This window comes from Fundulus heteroclitus, chromosome 13 (assembly GCF_011125445.2).
Source record: "Fundulus heteroclitus isolate FHET01 chromosome 13, MU-UCD_Fhet_4.1, whole genome shotgun sequence".
Taxonomy (NCBI): Eukaryota; Metazoa; Chordata; class Actinopteri; order Cyprinodontiformes; family Fundulidae; genus Fundulus; species Fundulus heteroclitus.
The window spans coordinates 23,955,871-23,977,561 of NC_046373.1; the positions used below are offsets into that span (position 1 = coordinate 23,955,871).

At 38.6% G+C, this 21,691-nt stretch overlaps 1 protein-coding gene across 5 annotated transcripts in view; it reads left to right on the top strand.

Annotated features, from left to right (window-relative positions):
- LOC105918472 (semaphorin-6D) overlaps nt 1-21,691 on the top strand; it is a 206,955-nt gene that overhangs the window by 166,809 nt on the left and 18,455 nt on the right. For 4 of the 5 annotated variants that reach the window (XM_036145465.1, XM_036145464.1, XM_036145462.1 and 1 more), the window contains 2 exons: nt 2,251-2,309; nt 4,761-4,814. In XM_036145465.1, coding sequence (XP_036001358.1) covers nt 2,251-2,309; nt 4,761-4,814 — 113 coding nt within the window. The remainder of the gene's footprint in view (nt 1-2,250; nt 2,310-4,760; nt 4,815-21,691) is intronic. The other variant, XM_036145466.1, reaches the window with a different exon arrangement.

Here is a 21,691-nt window from a genome sequence, read left to right on the forward strand (position 1 = left end):
CCCAGCATATTGAACGACATCCAGACAACTCCCAGCCAGGCACTCAGTTCTGTTTAGCAGAACATTTGGGGAGCGGATGGGCATTTGCACTCACCCTAGGTCAGGCTGTGCGGACTGCTGAGCCACAGACTTTTGATTTCGGCATCACACCACGTAATCTGCAGAGGCGTAAAAAGAAAACAAGGTGATGGTGAGAGAAATTAAATGCGGCTCCAAAATTAGCGAAGATAGAGGTAGGGTTAGGACAGATTTATGAATCTTTATGAACATTAAAGCGATGGGAAGGGAGAATACTACAGCGGTAATAGTGCACAGTTTAATAGAATAAAGCAAGACTTTTTAACAATTGCTTTCTTTTATATTAATGCATAATGGCCTGTACAGGTATGTTCCAAGTGGACTGGTTAATGACTGCGACAAATCACAGCTGTTTGACAAACAAGGTACATTTCCTTTCCTAGATATGCCTTTTAGAAACCAACCCAGCACCTCCAGACACTTCATACCAACAGATGATGGCTTTGTCCACCTGGAGGATGGGGGAAATCAGACTGAACTACTAATTCAACTGTTTAAGGCCTTTGCTTGAGGACATTCATATTAGGAAATATAAACATAACTTCTCTTAAAGTAAAACCTGTGCGTTCTCTTTGTCACTATGGAGGCATGCGCTTACGTCAGCGGTAGTAAAAAACGGGCAGTAAGTTGAATTTGGTGGAGAGCCGGACCTGGACGTACTGGTTTTTGTTTTGAATGTCCTCCACTTGTAGACTATCTTCTGTACAGTAGAGTAGCTTTTTTAAAAACCCTTACAAAACTCATTAGCTGATTCCAAAAAAATTGCTTTCTAAAGACCTCAGACAGCTCTTTGAACCTCACCATGACGTTCTCTCTCACTTCCACAGTCAGGAGCAAAACAAACTGTCTGCGGTTTAAACAATGAACAATTAACTTTTTTAAGTTAAAATAAAAGTTGCAGTGTACTAACTTATTTTCTGCCACATTTTCTACCGTTTGTAGTGATTTATGTTTCTAGGCTTTTTCAATCGTGTGAAGGTTAAAATTAATATATGTTGGAAAAACATGCAGGCTGTCATGGAGTTTCCTGTTTTTCCTTTTTTTTTTACATGACAGTAGATTTTGAGAGGAAATCACAAAGTTTGAAAGAGAGAACATGTGGGTTGACAACAACAGTAGAATCATCATTGTTGCAATATTTCTGCGACAATATCACAATTGCTGATGTTGTAATATTGTGAAACCAGGTTAAGGACCCCATTTTTGGCGAAATTTTTATTAATTCATTAAACACTTTACATTATGTTGGATGCTGACTGTAGACCAATTTAAGACAGCCATACTGCCACTTCAAGACATTTCTTGGTCAAACATCTAAATAAAATAAGATTCCAGTGCAAAAACATGAGAAAGGATTACAGTTGCAACACCAGGACCCATTGTTCTTTTACTTTGACCCAATCAATCATTTGTGGAATGGATTAATGTTGGAGGAAAAGTGACACGGATTAAGGTCTTACTTTTCTGTCTGTGAATAATTAGATGAATTTTATCTTTTATAAGATATTATTTATTTTGCCTCAAATGGACGAGCGGTAAAAATAACACAAAGCCTCCGGTCTTGGATACCTTCTGTTTTACGGAAGTAATTTTGCGCCCCGTAGCTGTGAAATCCTGATTTGTAGTTCCTTTAAAAATTGATTTGAAGGTCAGATGGAAGTGTCAGCGGTGAGAAAGGCAGACACAGTAAACAACAGGGACTCAGACCCAGAGACAGAGACACTCAGACGACGGTAAATGGCTTCATTTACTGCCGCTGCACTCAGATATAGGCCGCTTCACTTTACTGCCGCTGACGATGAGTGTGAATGTTTTTCATGCTCACCTCTTGTCACAGCCTGTCTCCTGTCTGGACGAGTTTCACCTTTTTCACTTTAATTGGAGGACAAAAAGGAGGTGAAGATGTTTGCCGCTTCACCTTTCTCGACCTCTGAAATTCTTTGTCCTTTAAACTAAATAATAACTTGGACATGAGGTATGGGTGAAAAACTAATTAAAAGCCCTATCTTCTTTTTATAGATGCTCAGTCACTGATACAATTTCTGATAAGCTTTAACTGACAGCCTCCACCAAGATGAAGAGGCCAGGTTTTAATGTTGTGTTTGGGTCAAGATGTTCTATGATAGTTTGTTCTAAATGCTGTTTTCTCTTGTGTTTTTTTTCACTCTGCAGGGCTGGGTTCGAACAGGACATAGAGGGCGACCACTCGCTTTACCCCGATAACTGCCACGGTAAGATAAATCTGCTCTTTTAAAGCCATAAAAGCAGTTTTAGGAGTTCTGATATGAGCTGTAGAGGTGTAAAGGTTATGGATTGTTAAAATACAGCCTGGGGTGTGTTTCAGTGGACGTTACAATCCAGTCATGGAGTTCAACCCAGACTGGGCAGTATAGTTCCCTGTTCAGTTTTTACTTCTAAGAAAAACACTGAGGCAGTGGTGGGATCCAAAGATACACATTTAGTGTAAAATTCCTCATATTCTGTCTACCATGCTCACTATGCACTGGGACACCACACTGCTGTAAGCGTAACGGTCATCATCTCCTGCTTACTCAGAATTTGGTCTTGGAGGCAGCAGCCCAAGAGAAGGAGCGGCATTATGAGACCTTGCCAGTTATTTCTCCAGCTCCCCCATGGGGACCCCATGCTCTTCCAGTGCCTGAGGGCAAAACCACTGTCTGTAGAGCAGTCAGGCACTGGCCTGATTTCTCTCGGTTAAAGACAAAAATATTCAAGTCTCTCATGATTTAAAAAGCCGTTTATCCATTTGTCTTCACTCTACGAGTAAAATGTTTTTGCAAGCCCCCACTGTTTTTTTTTTATTATTATTTCTGTTTAACGCAATCCTCCCCCTCCTTTGTTTAAAGAGTTGACTATATTTTATTTTAAAGCAGCATTCTGATACAGCTTGTTGGCAGCCATTTTGTTTGATAATAGCTGTGTTTGGTTTCTTGGTTTTAATCTCCATTGTCATGCCTATTGGTTTTAACAAATGCGGAAATTTCCATTCATGCTTCAGAGATTATGTTTGATTTTTGTATGTATGTATTTTTGTCAGATATATATATATATATATATATATATATATATATATATATATATATATATATATATATATATATATATATATATAGATATATATATATATATATATATATATATATATATATAGATATAGATATATAGATATATATATATATATATAGATACATACATATATGTATAGACGTGTGTGTGTGTATGTATGTATATATATATATTTTTTTATTGTGACCGTATTTTGGGTTTGTGACAAAAGATGTTCCATTTTGGTTGAACCTGTTCTGAATATCTCTTCTGTCCAGTCAAAATCGGGACACTTCTGTATGAAACAAATATTGCATTGGATTAAAATGAACAAATAAGTGATGTGTCACTGCAGGGTAAGGGTATCCAAAGCGCTTTGCAGGCACTATTTGTAGCCTTTGGAATAATTATGTCATAAATATGTGACTGCAGTTAAACAGTGGTACAAATATGCCCCGCCAGCAAATCTAATATTTTTAGGAAACTATTTTCACTGAAAAATGTATCGTCTATCTTATTCTATTGTCTTAAATAGAATGTGATGACACAGTGTATCTTTCTTTTATTAGCAGTGTTTCTTCACTTTAATTGTATTTTCACAGCCAGTAGGGCCACAAACATCCAGCAACTTTTTACTCAAAAACAGACAAAAACAAATACCCATCTTCTAAACTTAACTACAGCAAGACGTTTTAGACCAGAACCTCTCATTTCTGTTGCTGTGAACACACACACACAAATTCTCAACCAACAAAATAGAAAACTTTTGACACAAAGTTTTGAAACTTAGGCAGACACTTTAATTAAGACAGAATTGTGATATCCTAGGATTTTTTTTTCCTTTTTTTAAAAATCAGACTTTGTTATAATAAAATATTTTGTGTTAAAAATTTTGGTGAGCAGCTAAAAAAATAGAATATTCACAATAAATCCTTTGTTAATAAAAGGAAAAAAGAAAGACCAGTATTGCGCCTGTGTACTTTTGTCTTGCCGACTTTGGCCTGCAGTGCATAATATTTGGACACCACTGCCGCAGGTTGTTGGTCATTATTGCAGCTTTTTGTATACCCAGCAGGTTACAAGTCCAAATCTCTCATACAGTGTTTTGCAAAACTACTCATACCCGTTTTACTTTTTCAGTCTTGTCACATTATAATCACAGTGTAGTGTATTGCACTGGGCTTTTATGTGGCAGAACAACCTAATGTAGCTGTGGAAGGAAAAGGGATTTACAATTTTCTTGGTTAATTGAGACCAACGGTCCTGCAACTTCAATTGCAGCAAAAGGTTCTACAAGGTATTGACTCAGGGGTGCTTTTCACACTGATTTGTATTCTTTAAAAAATGTAATTATGTATTCTATTTTTTTCCGCCTAACAGTTAAGCTCTACTTTGTGTTGGTCTATCACTTTCACTATAAAATATATAGAAGTTTGCAAGTGTAACGAAACACTATCGAGCAGTTTCCTGATAATTATTTCCTATAATTCACAAAAGTAATTAGCTTAAGTGCATGGGTACAAAATAAAAGTAGGATGGGTTAGCATTTTGTGATTTGACCCAGAGCCTTTACGGCACAATGAAATTTGACTGTTATTCTGTTATCTTTCATACAGCTGATGTGCTGGCAACAACACGAAACCAGGAGTCAGCCGCTGACTCTGCCTATGGTAAAGTAAAACATGTCCTTTTTTCACTTTTAAATGCGTTGAATTCCTTTTGAATATCAGGCTATGCTATTACTCATAACATTTTGAGACAAGTTGTGAGTCCATCAGTCTAAGACCTTCATGGTAATAGCAGGTAGTCAGTGCATAATGCCTAATAATTGCATAATGGTCTAAGACTCTAGTTGTTTACTTGCTGATATGATGCAGTGATTTAATGTCAAAGGGAACTGAATCTCTGAAGAAATTACAAACTCTAATTCCCTTGTTTGTGGTGTAAACTTAAGGTCACAGTTTCCATGAAGTGGAACGGCACTTTTAGCTTCAGACTTGTGTAGGTTTGTCATGACTCAGCGGTGGAGATTAATGTGCTGTAAAGAGTTTTATTGAATCTGGATAAGGTCAAGTGTGGACCGTTTATCGAAAAGCACCATTTGATCTATGCTTCTACGCCTACGTTTTCTACATATTAGCTCTAGGAAGAACTTCTGGTAAAAGCCGCCAAAACCCAGAACCAGCGGAAAGAGGCCCAAGAACTCCCTTGTCTCAGCTTGATCTCTTTACTAACAAGCTTAGACACAAACGGAAGAAATCCCGTTTTGTCGCTTGGTTGGCTCATGTTAATGTACAGTAACACATTGCTCAGTTTGACATTATTACCTTCCTCCACTTTACAGTCCAGCAGATCAAAGCCCAGCCTCTCCCCGCTACCTGCTCTGTATTCATTGCTTCAGCTCAGCTGCTACCTGACTGTCAAGAGTCCTTCTCGTAAACCAGCAGAATCATTGTCATTCACCGAGCAGCAGCCGAACCCACACAGTGAATCCCATTATGGGTCTATACGGTGCATTCCTGTGATTAAAGCCAGAGAGGGGACAGCCAGAAAGAAATCTCTGCTTTGTGGTCTACTTGACTCGAGCCGAGTTCGTTTTTTTTCAGGAACACTTGAGCCCGAGAGGCTGCGTAGTGTCAGCAGTTAAACCTGCGCTGATGAAGAGGACGAAGGTGAGGGAGAGCAAGGTCGTCCGGCTGTGAGCACAATGAATCAGGGAAATGAAAGCGATCAGTGATTAGTCTTTCTTTATCGCCACGTATTGAAAACATTTTGAATTACAGACCTTATTCAGGTCTGAATGATGTTCTCTATCAGTCTCTTCAAATTCAATCACTGCCTCGATTTGACATTGTGATGTCCATGTATGAAGGTTTTTATTTCTATAAGTGAGCAAACCTGAGTCAGTCAGAGGCAGCATCTCTCGAGCTATACTCACGGCTGTCCATGAAAGCAAAGGTTAGACCTGTAGCCGTCAGAGCATAGAGAGCGGCTCGCTTTGTATTCTACCACTTAACTTAATTGCACCCACCTGGCATTGAAATGAGGCTGTGTTAGTTGACAAGAATGAAAATCATACTTTTAGTAAAGGACTAGTGAAGTGGAGCACTGAGAGCCAGGGAGCAACTGAAACTATCCGTGATTTTTATTTCAAATCTCTGAAAGATTTCAAATAAAATGGTAAGCTTGAAATGGCAACAACTTTTTAAAAGAGGCTTTATTTTTGCCCTTATTAAAAGTAACATATCTTATGAAGGTTGCAAACATGGCAGCTGGCATTTGTTTCCTGGCCTTTAAAAGTAGATAGGTTTTGGAAAACAATTGAAGTCATCATAGCAGCAAATTGCACATGTAGAATGATGTACACTACAAATATCTGTTTCATTAGGTATTACATTAATGTTTATTACAGCGTTTATTTCTACTTTGTGTAGGATCAAAAGATTATCTGGGCATATTTAGAACTTTCAAGTCCTAACGGGAAACCTCATGTTTCCATTTTGTAACATTACTGATTTTAGTACAATAATGCTTTTAGATATTCTTATTAGCTTTAATAATGTTCAGGGCATAAAGTACCGTAACTCTGCACAAGCAAAACTGTGTGATCCACCAAAGACGGACGACATGATGCAACGATTCCCCCAATGAGCATGACGCATGAACAACTTGAGCAAACAGGAAAGAGTGTCCTTTTATTCCTATTAAACTATTAATTTATTCACTCCTAAGTGTGGGTATGACAATGCCGCTTCCATTTTGTATAGCATTAACATTACGAAGATGATAATAAAACTTTAAAATAAATTCATCTTGTATTGCAGTCATGTAATCTCGCACTGGAAACTTTAGAGAAATCTAAAGTTTAATTTGATGCTTTTTTTTATGTATTCAGTGGAAAAAAAACTGATGTTCAGAGATGATTGCAGAGGGCGACTGTGGCTCAGTGGGTGGCAGTCGTCTTGGCATCAGAAGGTCGTGGATGGATTCCATTTTCCCTTTGTCACATGCAATTCACTTAACCCCAAGTTGCCCACTGATCTGCATATTGGTGTATGAATGTGTGCATGTTAATGAGTGCTATTGGTAGTTGCTATGAACTAAAGCACTGTGAGTGGTCAGTATGACTAGAAAAGTGATATATAAATTCAGTCCCCAGAGGAACAGTTGTTCATTTCCATTGCTGTTGGTATGTATTTCTCTATGAATACAGCCCCTGTTTTATCTTTTTTTCTGCTTTTACAAGTGGTGCCAGCAAATGTGTCCACGCCTGTGCTTTAACTACCTAGAGAGTATTTAATTAAACCTTTTCCTTTAGTTTTTTTTCATTCAAATTTATTATTCAACATCTTCCAAATAGATGTTATAGTGTTTTTACGTTGCAGTCTTATACTAAAAATAGAAATAGGAAATTGGAATGGAAAGCTAATAATTGTGACTATTTCGAGGATTTTTACCATGATAAATGTATCAATGATGTATGAATGTTTTGATTTATAATTTATGTTGAATTTTATATTTAGCAGCATTTAAAAGCATACAAATAAAAAAGTTTGATATCACCTGTTCTTATATGTTCTAAGAGCAGATTTGTCTCGATGTTGCCTTAAAAAAAAAAAGGGATTTCAACCTATAAGCTGCTCAGATGTCACACATTCTGGAGTCGTCTAATTTATTTATAATTTTTTTTGCTTTATCTCCTCAAACACATAATCACAGTGGAATAAAGTGAAAGTCCGCCACCATCCACAGCCTAAATTAGGAAACAGCAGCTTTATGCCTTAAATCTTTTGCATAATTAAGACTTTGCAGACAAATTTCCACCTTCCGGTGAAAAGATTAACCCAGTTTTGATTGCAGTTATATATCAGATCTATTGCAGTACTTTGAACGAAACCATAGCTTTATGATAAAATGTGCATTTGCTGGGATTAATTGCTTGACTTGTTTTAATTGTGTTTTAATAAACTATGTCATTTAAGTTTTAGATTTTGTGCGGCCTGTGGGCTTACCCGGGGAGTTAATTGCACTATAGCACAATAAGAACTGCCAGGTGCCTCATCACACAACATTACCCATGTTCTCTACTTTGCTCTTTTTTTTTTTTTAGTATTTCCATTGTGAAAATTGCAGTGATTAATCAAAACTAAATAGAGTTTTAGTATTTTTTTTTTGTAAAACTGTCAGCTGGTACTTTCTGCATGATGGTCTCTGAGGGTTTAACTCTATGGTGTCGGGCAGCTGGGTGTGAAGGGCTCCAGACACAATGAGCGACCGTTTTAGCCAATGTGCACCACTATTCATCTGCAGTACGCTAGACTGGTTACCGTTACAGTAATGACATCATTTGCCGGGCAACTATTCCCTTAATGAGGTTTTTGCAGTAGATTGCTTATTTAATGCACTGACAAGGCAACCCCCATAGGTTTGTCTTAGGCTCTGAATGGACACAAATTGGCCCTGTACTTTCACAGGGCTGTTTTTTTTTTTTTTTAATTATCGGATGAGAGCTGACATTGTGCATAATGAGTGGTACCAATGTAAATTGTAATGGTTCTGGGATGACATAAATGCAGTCTGTGACCTTTAAATTACTTGTTGTTGTGCAGACGATCCAGTAAATTAAGTTTATCCTGCTGGTGAGCTAAAGAGTGCCTGGCTTCATAATTCCCAATTAAAGTCGTTTAAGTTGACATCTCGGGAAGTTGAGGATGTTAGGCTGAGTGCGTCCGTGATCTGAGGCTACTGCGGTTCCACACATCTGTATCCAGTGTTATTTCATTCAGTTAGATGAAGGTTTCAGGTGAAACACTTGGCTAAAAATACATACTCTTCTCAACAACAACCCTCGGTTTCCTTCTCTTTTGTCTTTATAGCTGCAGGGATTTCAGACTGATGGTTGGTGATGAGATCTGACTCACAGCCGTGTTGCTACCGGTCGAGGTCATTACTTTGCAGTTAGGCTCTTCGGCAGCAAGAGAGACAAATATGATTTAAAAAGATGCTCTTCTGTTGGAACTAAACCCAAACTTCCTGGGGTTTTTCCACACTACAGCGGTTAAAAACAGTGACTAGTGGACGTGTGCTCCAATTTAGCAATATTTATTCAGTACTGCAGAAATATTGAAACTGGTATTAAAGCTGTGTAATGGATTTAGCAGGAAAATCACAGCTTCATTCTGTGACTGAAGACTTTTTATGTGTGTGACATATTTAATTGATCATCTATATTCCTATCAACACCAAAATGAGCCCAACTGGAAGCAAAGAAGCAATAACTAAATAATAGCAAAATCAGTACTAATAAAATGGATCATTAGAACTAGATCACAATTTCTAATTGTAAAATAAACACGGAATGATGGAAATAGCAATGTGGAGATTTAGTTTCTAAAGTGAAATAAAAACCAGTTCCTGCCGCTTCGAAGTAAGAAGCTTGACTTTCTGCTTCTGAGGTGCTGTACAGAGAAGTTAATGCTGTGAGGAAGGAAGACGAGGTTGGAGGATATGAGCTGGAAACTGGATATCCTGTCATTTCCCCTTTTTACATTTTAATCTTTCACAGCGTTAACAATTTTCGAACCTTTGGGTCTGCACACACACAAAATCAACAGGTTTGTGATCTTAGGGGAGTTCTTAAGTTTTCAATCAGTTTGGACCCCCAGATATATTTCTATAAACATAAAAAGGTCAAATGTTTCATAATTGCTCTCTATTAAACCTGCCTCATGGCCAAAGACATGCCGCAACTTAGACCTCTCTTACTCCCTGTAGTGACATGTACTGCATTGTAATTCATTTGTTGTTATACATAAAAACACAGAATTAAATGAAACAGTTTTTTTCATGTCCAGAGGATACCCATGAAGTAGTGTCTGCCTTCAGTTGTTGAGGGAGTAAAAATCCCCCCGGTGTTACACTCAGCTCTGCAGTGTCTGTCTGACAACATAGATTCATTCTCAACAAAAACAAGCTGTTGTTCTTACTGATGGGTGGTGAGAGCATCAGGATGCAAGTTTTGCATTTGATCCATTATTTTGTTATATGCACGGTATTTTTTAGCCTGCCAGTACGTCCAGCTATATTCAGAAACACTGCTGTGGAGCCGGTCCAAACAAAAACACCATGCCATCCGTGGGGCAAACAACAGCAGAAGAAAACAGCGGTATACCTGTTTTGTGCAAATCAGCTCCTAATCTCAGTTCGATATGCCTCGGATGTCTGAGTGATGATGCTACGTCTGAGTTGAGTGTTGCAGTTGCAATTTGGAAAACAGTAGGGCTTGTCATTGGTTTTTGTTCGAGCTACTATTAGCAACGGTTTAGTTGTTTCTTAAACAAGGAACTTGGAAAATCCAACTTCAAAGTACAAAGAGAATGAACCATAAAATGCATTATTCACCAACGTCTCTGCCACCCATCTCTCATGTCCAAGCACACCCCTTTCGTTGCATCTTCATTCGTTCCTCTTGTTCAGCTGGATGCCTCCTGATTAATTAGCCATGCATTCTCCTTGACGACAAACTATTTACAGACCTGGACCAAATTGTTCCTATCCTTCTGTTAATGAAAGAAAGACTGTCAATGGTCACTCAAATAACTTGAACCTGACCAAAGTTATAATAAATAAAAATAAAAACGCTGAAAATGAATCCATGAAAATCATCAACAGAATCATTTTAAAAAAAAGTAAACTAATTAACCAGGCCTGGAGAAAAAGTATGGTACCTGTAACCTAATATATTGTTGGCCAACCTTGTGAGGCAATCACTGCGGTCCAACAATTTCAGTAACTGTCAATGAGACCTCCGCACCTGTCGACAGGTATTTTGGCCCACTCCTGGTGAGCAAACTGCTCCGGTTGTCTCATGTTTGAAGGGTGCCTTCTGCAGACGCCGTGTTTCAGCTCCTTCTGTAAATGTTCAATAGGATTCAGATCAAGGCTCACAGGAGGCCACTTCAGAATAGTCATATAGCTATTTCTGGGGTGTTTTTAGAGTGTGTGTTTTGGCCCACTATGCTGTTAGATGACACTATTTCTCCAGAATGCCTTGATAGTCTTGCGATGTGATTGAACTCTGCACAGATTTGAGACACCCAGCACCAGATGCAGCAAAGCTCCGTCAGAACATAACCGAGCCTTCTCCATGTTTCACAGTAGGGACAGTGTTGTTTTCTTATAGCCTACAAGTATTTTTTCTCCACTAATGAAACCAATAGTGCACATCTATGGACAAACAATAGCAATGTAATCAGGGATTAGTTATATGTATAAATTTTCAAAAAAAGAGTGTGGCAAATTTTAACTCTTGTGGAAATCCATTAAGCTCTATGTTCACGGGCTCCACGTCAGGGAACTTATTTATTTGAATGAACTGTTAAAAACGGCCAGAATGAAATATTTCTCAAATCTTATTACCTTAAATATGAACAATTTAAAGGTGCTATTTGAAACAATAAACTCTTTAATTTTACCTGTGTTCTCAAAAGCCAACTATGATGACTTCAGAATTTTTTTTTGGTGTTAAAAGTCGACAATGGAAGAGGGAGCATGTGTCCTTCAAGGTGTCAAAACTTTTTTTTCCATCTCTCCACCTTCCCAGTATCTGAATGTGTTTGATCCAATTACTTTAGAGGACATCTCAGGTTTACTTGATGAATATAAAATTTCTACCTGCCCAAATGACATCCTCCCTGCCTTCTCTGGGTTGGGGAGGATGTGCTGCCCCTAGTGGAGGAGTTAAAGTATCTTGGGGTCTTGTTCACAAATGAGGGAAAGATGGAGCTGGAGATTGACTCACAGATAGGTGCAGCGTCTGCTGTGAAGTGGCCGCTGTACTGGTCCGTTGTGGTAAAGAGAGAGCTGAGCCAAAAGGCGATGCTCTCCATTTACCGGCCTATCTACGTTCCTACCCTCATCTATGGTCATGAGCTTTGGGTCATGACTGACAGACAGTGTTGTAGTACTCGAGTCCGAGACTCGAACTCGAGTCCGAGTCATTAGCTAAATTTAGAGACTCGTGACTTGACTTGGACTTGAGCACTGATGACTCGAACTTGGACTCGGACTCCTACATTCAGATCATTCTGACTCGGAAATTGAGAAAAAGACTCGACTTTTTTTAATATCATTAGGCTATAATTTTAATATGTCATTACAATATTATTTGGTGTATGATTTTAATATCTAAATGTCGTACCGCGCACGTGACGTCACCATCTCATGAGCAACGCCCCTTGCCGCTAATGAAGGGCAAACAGTGTGAGAGCGCACGTAGCAGCCAGCCATTACACATGCAACAGATACAAGGATATGACCGACTTTACAGCTGTTAAACTTTCACAAAAGGATGTCCAGGCGCCCATTTTACTGGTAGAACTGTGGAACAACATACCAACATTCAGCTCAAACGATGGCTTGAGTGTCGAGGGCTCGGAAAGACTGGGAAACTGGCCAAGTTGATAGAAAGGTAAGTCGATGTTTTTCTTCGGCTCGGCGTTCTTGGCGTCATCAGACGTTTTTTTCTGTTTGTAGTCACCGTCCAGGAATCGGTATAAATTTTCCGGCCCGCCGAACAATTTAGTCCGGTCCGGTGGCCAAATGCATTATCATTATCCAACGGCTGTATCTCCTCGCTGCATCGACCGATCCACACCAGATTTGTTGTGAGTCATGGGGGAAAGCTGCCGAACGCGTTTGTGGGAATCGCCCGGTGGACGGGCGAGGAAAATGCGTAACAGCATCTGCGGTGGCGGGCGGCCGGTGGTGCGCGAACCCCGCCGCGGCTCCAGGCGGCCGGCGGGCGGGCGGCTCCGGCCGGCCGGCGGTGCGCGAACCCCGCCGGCCGCCCGGAGCCGCGGCGGTGTGCGAACCCCGCCCGCCGGCCGGCACCGCGGCGGTGCGCGATAGGCCAGAGTGCACTTGGCTGCGAGGGCCGATCGACGCCGCTTGCGGCTTTAACATCCTTCATATGCGGCCTATCAGCGTACCTCGAGTCGCTGTTGCGCGTTCCATAACAACAATGTTTAAAAACCATGGTTAGGCGACGTCTTAGACTTGGAAAAAGCGGTAGTTTTACCGAGTAAAACCAAGGGTAACTACAGCGAAAGAGTTATTAGTGCAATGGAATGTTACAGCTTCATGTCATACATCACACGTCAATAGTGACTCGACTCGGACTTGACTCGGATGAGTAGTGGACTCGACTCGGACTCGACTCGGATTTCTTTTTTAATGACTTGGACTTGACTCGGACTTGAACACTGGTGAATCGAACCTGGACTCGGACTCGAGGCATAGTGACTTGACTACAACACTGCTGACAGAGATGAGTGAACGAGATCCAGGTGGATCAAGTGGCCAAAATGAGTTTTCTCCGTAGTGTGTCTGGGCTCTCCCTTAGAGATAGGGTGAGGAGCTCAGTCATCCGGGGAGGACTCAGAGTAGAGCCGCTGCTCCTCCACGTCGAGAGGAGCCAGTTGAGGTGGCTCGGGCATCTGGTCAGGATGCCTCCTGGACGCCTCCCTGGTGAGGTGTTCCGGGCACGTCCCACCGGGAGGAGACCCAGGGGAAGACCCAGGACACGCTGTCTCTCGGCTGGCCTGCGAATGCCTTGGGATTCCCCCAGAGAAGCTGGCCCAAGTGGCCGGGGAGAGGGACGTCTGGGGCTCCCTACTGAAGCTGCTACCCCCGCGAACCGAACCCCGGTTAAGCGGAAGATATATATATATATATATTATTGCTACATTTGCCCAACGGCCTGCAAAACTATAATTTCCCCTTTGTCTTCAAGATTAAGTATTCATATCAGATGTTCGAAAACAACCACTCTGTTGGTGCTTTTTAATGTGACATTGATACATTAACGTTGCCACGCTTTAAAACTTTTACAGGCATTTGAAGCTGTTTAACTTTAAGACAACTCCTACAATGCATGAAGGGCAAAGTCAGTGTGTGTTGCTCCCAGTCTTTATTTATTCCAACAGCGTCTGGCTGTTTTTCAACCTCACTCTGCTGCTGTTGATCTCAGAGCGGCTCTTTCCACTGGTTTGGGGGGATTTCTGTTGCCTCGAGGGAGTTGATGGTGTGACTCATTTTCAGCACAACGGCTTCTTCTGTTTGTAATTACATGAATGTGAGAAGCTGACATTTAAAGCCGCTCAAATGCTGTTTAATTGAAGCATTAATTTACTAATCACAATACAGAAATGGTAGCCGTGACATTTATTACAGCATTTACTGAGTCTAGGAATCATGTAAGAGAAAATGTCTGGAACAGTTACTTTAAGATATTAAAATGTCTTTCTTTAAGCAGCATCTAGGTCTGCTACAGATGGTTACCCTTTATATTTTTACTTTAGGATATATGTGGCACTTTGTTTTTCATGAATCAATGAGCGTTACTAATTAAACGATAAGCACTCACACTCACTAGTTGATCATTAGTCTGCTGTTTGTTTTCCTGCTTAAATAATTGCATTTTTTAGCCTTGACCAAAAAAAAAATAACCTGCCATTTTATTCATCACATATTTAGCATATCTTATGCACATTCTTATGATCAAAGGATTATAATCAGCAGTTTAGTGCATACAGTCTTTGATGTGCCGTCAAAACACAGACCTAAGGAGGGTTAATATAAATCCTAGGGCACCAAAAGGTTTTTAGAAGTGGGCTGAGTTAGTAAATATTCTTCACTGATGATGAGGAGCAATTATATAAGAAATATCTATGAATACTTGAGCTTTGGCATTGGTTTTACACCAAAGCCTCTCACAATGCCACCATGGGGATTATACTGCTGTTTAGTTTGAGCTGTTATGGTTTGTTTTAAAATGCTTGTATGTAATATTAATCCACATCACAAAGTGTCCAAGTCTCATCTAGGTCAGACAAAGAGTTCTGATGTATTCCATTTTAAATAAATCAATGTCAACATTAAAATAAATTGTTTTCCAAAGAATTTGAACCTATCTTCGAACCCGGTATGGTAACAGTATGATTGATGATATATTAATGGATATTTTTGACTTTAGATAGTTTAATGATATTTTGACTTTTCAGATGTCACTTTTCTTCAAACTGACATCTTTAGCTTGCATTTACTATGCAGCACTTTCAACCCTTAATTTTGTGTTGTTCAAAATCTTTATTCAGAATATTGTTTATTAGCTAAGAATTCTACACTTATAATGTTATGTGCAAATACATTTCTAAGGACTGTCAAGTACATTTGGTAGTTGGATCACTTTTTTGTATTTGCTAGAATTTAGGAAGAAACAAAACATTGTTTTGTGAGCGACGCTTGTTACAGTTAAGTCTTTTCTTAATGTTATGCTGTTAACATAGTGGCCACCCAATAAATTAAAAACTATTATACTGTTGGCCAAATGTTTATTATGTTAGTAGCTCGTACACTTTCTTACACTATTTACAGATTGTTGCGTCATTGACTTTATTACATTTAAAATGGCCAAAATGATTATTATGGAATCGATTCTTACCATTGCTTCATCACTTTAACTGTCTTTCATCAGGATACAAAAATAAGAGGAATTCTTTGCTATGCCATTAAAAGCATTGGTTGTCTGACTTGTACCATGCATTATACAGACAAGCTAAATTTTGGCACCAAGACATTATCTGTTGCCCTGAGCATAGGTTACATGGGGAAGTTATGCTTCTGATGTTTAATAGGAGATTGAAATGCCAAGATCTATTTAAATACTACAGCTAGCATTTTGTGCATACAGACTGCTGAATGTTTGTTGTTGTATTATAGTGTAGGTTTTAGTGTTTTTGTTGTTTAGTCTCTGTTTTTTTCTGTATACAGTAGGGACATTAGCTATAGCTAATGTCCCTACTGGGGCCATAACGTTAAAGGTTCATCACCATCATCTTTCATCAGGACTTACATGATTCTCACACACTGCTGTTTGCTGGGAATCCTTGCCTTGCTCAGAGGCACACTGCACAGAGGCTCAGCAGTTGAACTAACAACTCATCGAATGTGCGGTTTCTCACACGTCACGGTCATGATGCTCTGGGCTCAACATATATGAAACTGTTTTGCAGCAAAGCAACCAAGCATCGATATAAAGTTGAACACGCAGATGCAGAAAAACAACAAAAAGCAAAACCAACTTCAATGTTCTGTCTGTGTGTCTGACACCTTCATAGCCAGTGTTGATAACTGAGCAGAAAATGCCAGGTGTGTGTGTGTTGTGTGTGTGTGTGATGAAGGCATGAGCTGCATTCACCAGTGTATATCTAAGTGACAAAAAGATGCAGCTCAGTGAAAAGAGGTCAGCACATCTCCATTAGATCCCTCTTGTTGCCACAGGAAAGGGAACAACTAAACAAAAAGCTCTTTTTCAGCAAACAGGGGTGAGGCTTCTTCTTTTCACCTCACTCAGCCTAAAAGAGCTGCTTCCAAAATGCCACATATCCATTTTGAAAAGTAGCCATCAACATCTCAATGCCTAAGTTTGTGGATTAAGCTTTAGTCATGAAACTAAAAGGTGTTGTTGTGTTTTTGATGCAACAGGCCTTCATTGATGCAGCCATTTTATATATAATTGCAGTTTATGTACTGAAACCTTTTACACAGACACATGCACTACATGAAGAAGGAACATTTCACACACAGAGAGACATTATTTCAAATCTCTTTACAGTACAAATGGATTCAATTCATGTGCAATTAGGAAATTAAGATCCATTTTACTTGAAATTCACATCTTCTAAATACAACTATTCCGAAAACATTCAGGATCCAATTCACATCTTCCCCCAACTCCATCTATTTAGTGAGTTATATAATCATCTTTTGTAAAACACAACTGTCTATCTAAGCAAGGCGGGTTGCCTCAAGTCATTGACTTTGCAGCAATCCCTCATTCTGCTGCAGGACAGCAACCGCAGGATGCTTTACCTGCTTTTCTAAAAATGCTTTTAGGTTAATTGAATTGTTCAGAAAGTATTGCACATGCTTTGAATTAAATGATCATGTAAAAAAATGACACTGCATGTTTATTATTTATGATCATCATGCAAGACGTTTGTGATTACTATTTTGCAACTTATATTAAACATATATATATATATATATATATATATATATATATATATATATATATATATATATATATATATATATATATATATATATATATATATATATATAGTGAAATAATTAAAAATCTTGTCCAGGCCACTTTTTTTATTTTATGTTTTTGAATAATTTTACTTTTTCTCTTATACTTATTCTCTTATACTGATTCTATAATTAGTCCCCAAGTACCAAGCCCAGCTTCATCTAATTTTCCTTGATAATGTGTTAAGCTCAAGAAAGAATATTTAAAAGTAGATTTAAAGGATAATGATGCTAAAAACAAGGCACTTCATCCACCACCACTTACAAGGTGATGAACTTACAAATGCTGCCTTAATGATACTGTTGAAACTATCTTTTAGTAATACTGTGTGTCAGTATTAAATGTAAAGTAAACTTTTGAACAGCAAATGCAGCAGAGCTGGTGCAGTGTTACTGTATGGGATGTTTTGACTGCTGGGGGTCACAGAATTACCTACAAAGGGAAAAAAAGAATAAAAAGGACTTTTTCAGGAACCACGATAAACAAAATGACGCTCATAGAACAGCACTTTTCATGCTTTTAAAACTGCTCATCAAGCACTTAAACTTGTACCATCTAATGTTTGTAATGGCAAACATCAAGGGCCATTTTGTTGAAATGCTGGCTAAAGAACGGTGAAATAACAGCTAATTTATTTTAAAAAAAAAGCACAGATGGGAAATGGACTGAATTCTATTGTGCTTTTCTTGTCATACCGACCCCTAAATGTTTGTAACACTTGAGCTGCATTCATCCGCAAACATTTACACCGATACACAGGATACAAAAAATGTGGGTATAAATGCCTAGCCCAGGAGCACATCTATGCGTGGCAGGAGGCAGATGGAGTCAAAACCACAACCTTTGGATTGCAAGACAACTACTGTCATTACTATCGAATTGCCTTAAAAGCACTACTCTTTTGAATACATTTTGATTTAAAAGACCACAAGGCTATTACATTTCCAAGTTTGGAAAGGAGGCACAAGAAGTTTCACCTACTTAATTTCCAGGTTTTGTTCCCTTTAATTTGAAGTCAGTTTTCCAGCCTTTTCGCTTGCTTATACTTTACTTTCATGAAGGTAAAGTATAGGAGTGACTTTATGTAGTTTAGAAAGGCGCCAGCTGATGAAGGCTATACCTTTGTGGTAAAACCCAAAGTTGTACGCACTGTTCTCTCTCCACACTCTGTAACAGAAAATATCCTAATTACTGTGTGGATAACAAAGACACAGAGAGCGCAATTATTCTGCATGAGTGTTTCTGATGTACTTCCACACACAATAAGGTGAAACAAAAGATGTTGCCTGTATCATGTGGAAGTCGAAAATATGTGTGATAATGCGCTTGCCAATGGCTTGGTGAGCGATTTTTCCTTCTATGAATGTGCGTGTATGAGCAGGCAAAAGAGCCATCAAAGCGTGTTAAAGTGTTTTTTAATGAGCTGGAGCTCTTACAAATGGACTGAGTGCGTTCTGTGGCTCATGCAGAACAGGCAGGGATGAGAGGTGTTAGAAAGCAGCCAAAAGCGGCCGTATTGACGCTAATTGTCTTCATCTTCTCCCTGCGCTGAGCAAAATGAGGCGAAGGGTATAAGCAGCTTCACTGGATGGATTTCAGGCGGCTGTTTGTTGCTAATGAGCCTCCAGCTGGCTTTGAGTGATGAAGGGGATATTTCTGACTTTCTTAGTTATAAATATTATACACTTGTAGAACCAGCAGTTTGAAAACTTCTACCACATTGGTCAAAAAGCACGTCCCTGCTTTATCTAAATGGAGTTGCGTTTTGGTTCATTTTTTCCCAGAGATTATGTGGGACCTAACTCTAGTTCACGATTGGCCTACAAGGACATTTATGTTCTACATAAAGACGGGCAGCTTTCATGTAAATAGTGCAAGTTCTGCCAATAGAAGGCGCATGAAAGGTTTTATGGGGGTTAATGACCTGATGGTTTAGGTTAGAAGTCCAGAATTATTTTAAATAATGTATATTTACACATACATTGCAAAATTAGTTGTTGTTATGGAAACTTTGAATGGAAACTCGCCTTCTATTCAATAGGACGACTTTAGAAATCTTTTTTAATTTAACTATAATCTAGAAATTATGGCTGAAGCGATTTGTTGGCTTTTTGTTATTTTTTTTTTAACTCTGAGGTACTTTTGGCGGTCTAATGTGATGTGGTTTCCACTTTACCACTTCTGATTGGCTGATCAGTCCCTCCTGTAGCGCATCCCTCTGAGAAGATGAGTTGAGAGAAAGAAGAAGAGGAAAAGTTGCCCTGGAAGTGGAAGTGATAGAGAGAAGACTGACCACCATTTTAAGATTCAATTGCATTTGATGCCTTTTTTTTCATATGCATTGTGCTTTTTTATGTTGCTCTAGTTTTATAAGAGGCCCAGATCCAAGCTGGTTCCCTGAGAGAACTAAACACCACTGAAGTTAGGCACTTCTTTAATTCTGCTGTGGAAGTACTGATGTTGGCAACACTGAAATGGTACAAGTGGTTCAGGCTTCAAGTTAAGCTTCAATACTCAAATCTTAATTAGTTAATTAGCTGCTATTTTGAATGAGGTTTTCTTTGTTTAAACCCCCTTTGGCTCTGACAGTTAATAAATTAGTGTTGTACATCTTTGTTATTTAATCAGTGGTGAGTAAATATTAGTAAATAAACAATAAACTTAAGTCACAATTTCACTGGGTGCCGGCTGTTGTTTATTCTTCTTTAAGTTTCAAATTAATTTTTGCATTGATTTGAAATAGATGTGAAATTATACATTATTGTCATATTTCCTCTTTACATACGTAATAGAGATGCTCAATGAGAATCAGAATAATTTGTCCTTGAGATAGGATTACTTGGGAGCTATAGAAATTAATAGAATTCAACATAACTTTATATTGTCTCAGTTTTATCTGTATCTTTAAAGTGTTAAAGGTTCTAGAGCATCTTTTGTTTATCCCTGTTGGTGCCGTTTGGCTATAAGTTCTTTATTCTAGAATTACATCAGTGGTGAAACAAAAAAAATGTTGATTTTTTTTTTTTCCCATGATGAATAAACAGTGAATAATTTGGCAATAAATATTGATTTTAGCTGGAAAATATACATACTAAATTAAACAGATTAACACGCTAAGCAGTTGATCTACCCGAAAGCTACTTGCACTCAGCTGATCTTTGTGACCTGGCTGAATGCTCTTTATAAAAAGCATATGATTGTATAAGTGGGCACTATTATGTGAGTCAGTATGTGTACTTTTTTGTCATGTGTGGACATAAATCTTTTCATGCATCCTAATTATGATGTTTAGCTATCTTTTTAGACGTACTGTATCTATCTTCCATTATGGTTTGATCCTTCCAATATTTATTTTAGATGAAGGAAGGAGCCACAGTACCTAGAGTTGATAGACACACAAACTCCACATAGAAGAAGAGAGGACTTCTATGAGAAATTTTGAGATCAAAATTCTTGTACTGAGAGACAACAGTGTTAAGGCCTAAATTAGCTCTATAATTTGGTAATGGACAAAAAATATAGTAGTAGTAGTAGGTCTGTGTAAGGTTAGTATAAATATTACGATTAGTTTAATTAATCAGTGAAATATAGTCCATACAACTTCCTTTTATATGACGAAACCTTGTTTCTGTGTATGAATGACATTTCCATGTTTTTTGTGGCTAGGTTTTAGTATAAAGCAAAGTGACTTTAGCTTTCTGCGCAATAATGCTCTAAGGATTTAGTTTGCCATATAAGTAATATCCATGGTTGTTTTATTTGCTGGATGCAAACCAACTATTGAATATTTCTAAACGTCTCTACTAACATTGTTGTGTACGACATAAGATGCTGCTCATTTCACCATAATAAAGAAACTGGGATTATCTGATTTGTTTTATGCTAAAATATAAATATAAACTACAGTACTTGAGACTGGCACTTTATTTAATTCGATGGAACCTCTTGTGACTCATACAAAGGACAAGTATCATGGTAAATGGTTTTTATATGATTGCCTGTTACTAATTCAAGGAGATTTGAGAACCTGGAGAAGTTCGATTGATGGTTGGCAGTACCGGACTATAAAGCAAGTTAAGTGTTTGTTTTTTAGCAGCAGCGTACATCTTGGTCTGAGCCTCTTCTCTCAATTGGCCCAATTTTTTTTTTTTTTTTTTCCCATTTCATGATATGCTTGAAACCTTCCTCTGAGATTCAACTTCATGTCAACATGATTCATCATCTCGTCTCCGTTGGACTGCCAGCTGAACATTCAGTTTGGCAATCTCTCAATCTCATCCCAGCGGTACATCACGGTATTCAGATCTGCTAAATGGAGATGCTGCTGCTGATGTTCACTGAAGCCCCTGTCATCCGGATGTTGGCATTCAAACAGTAATTGATATTGAAGAG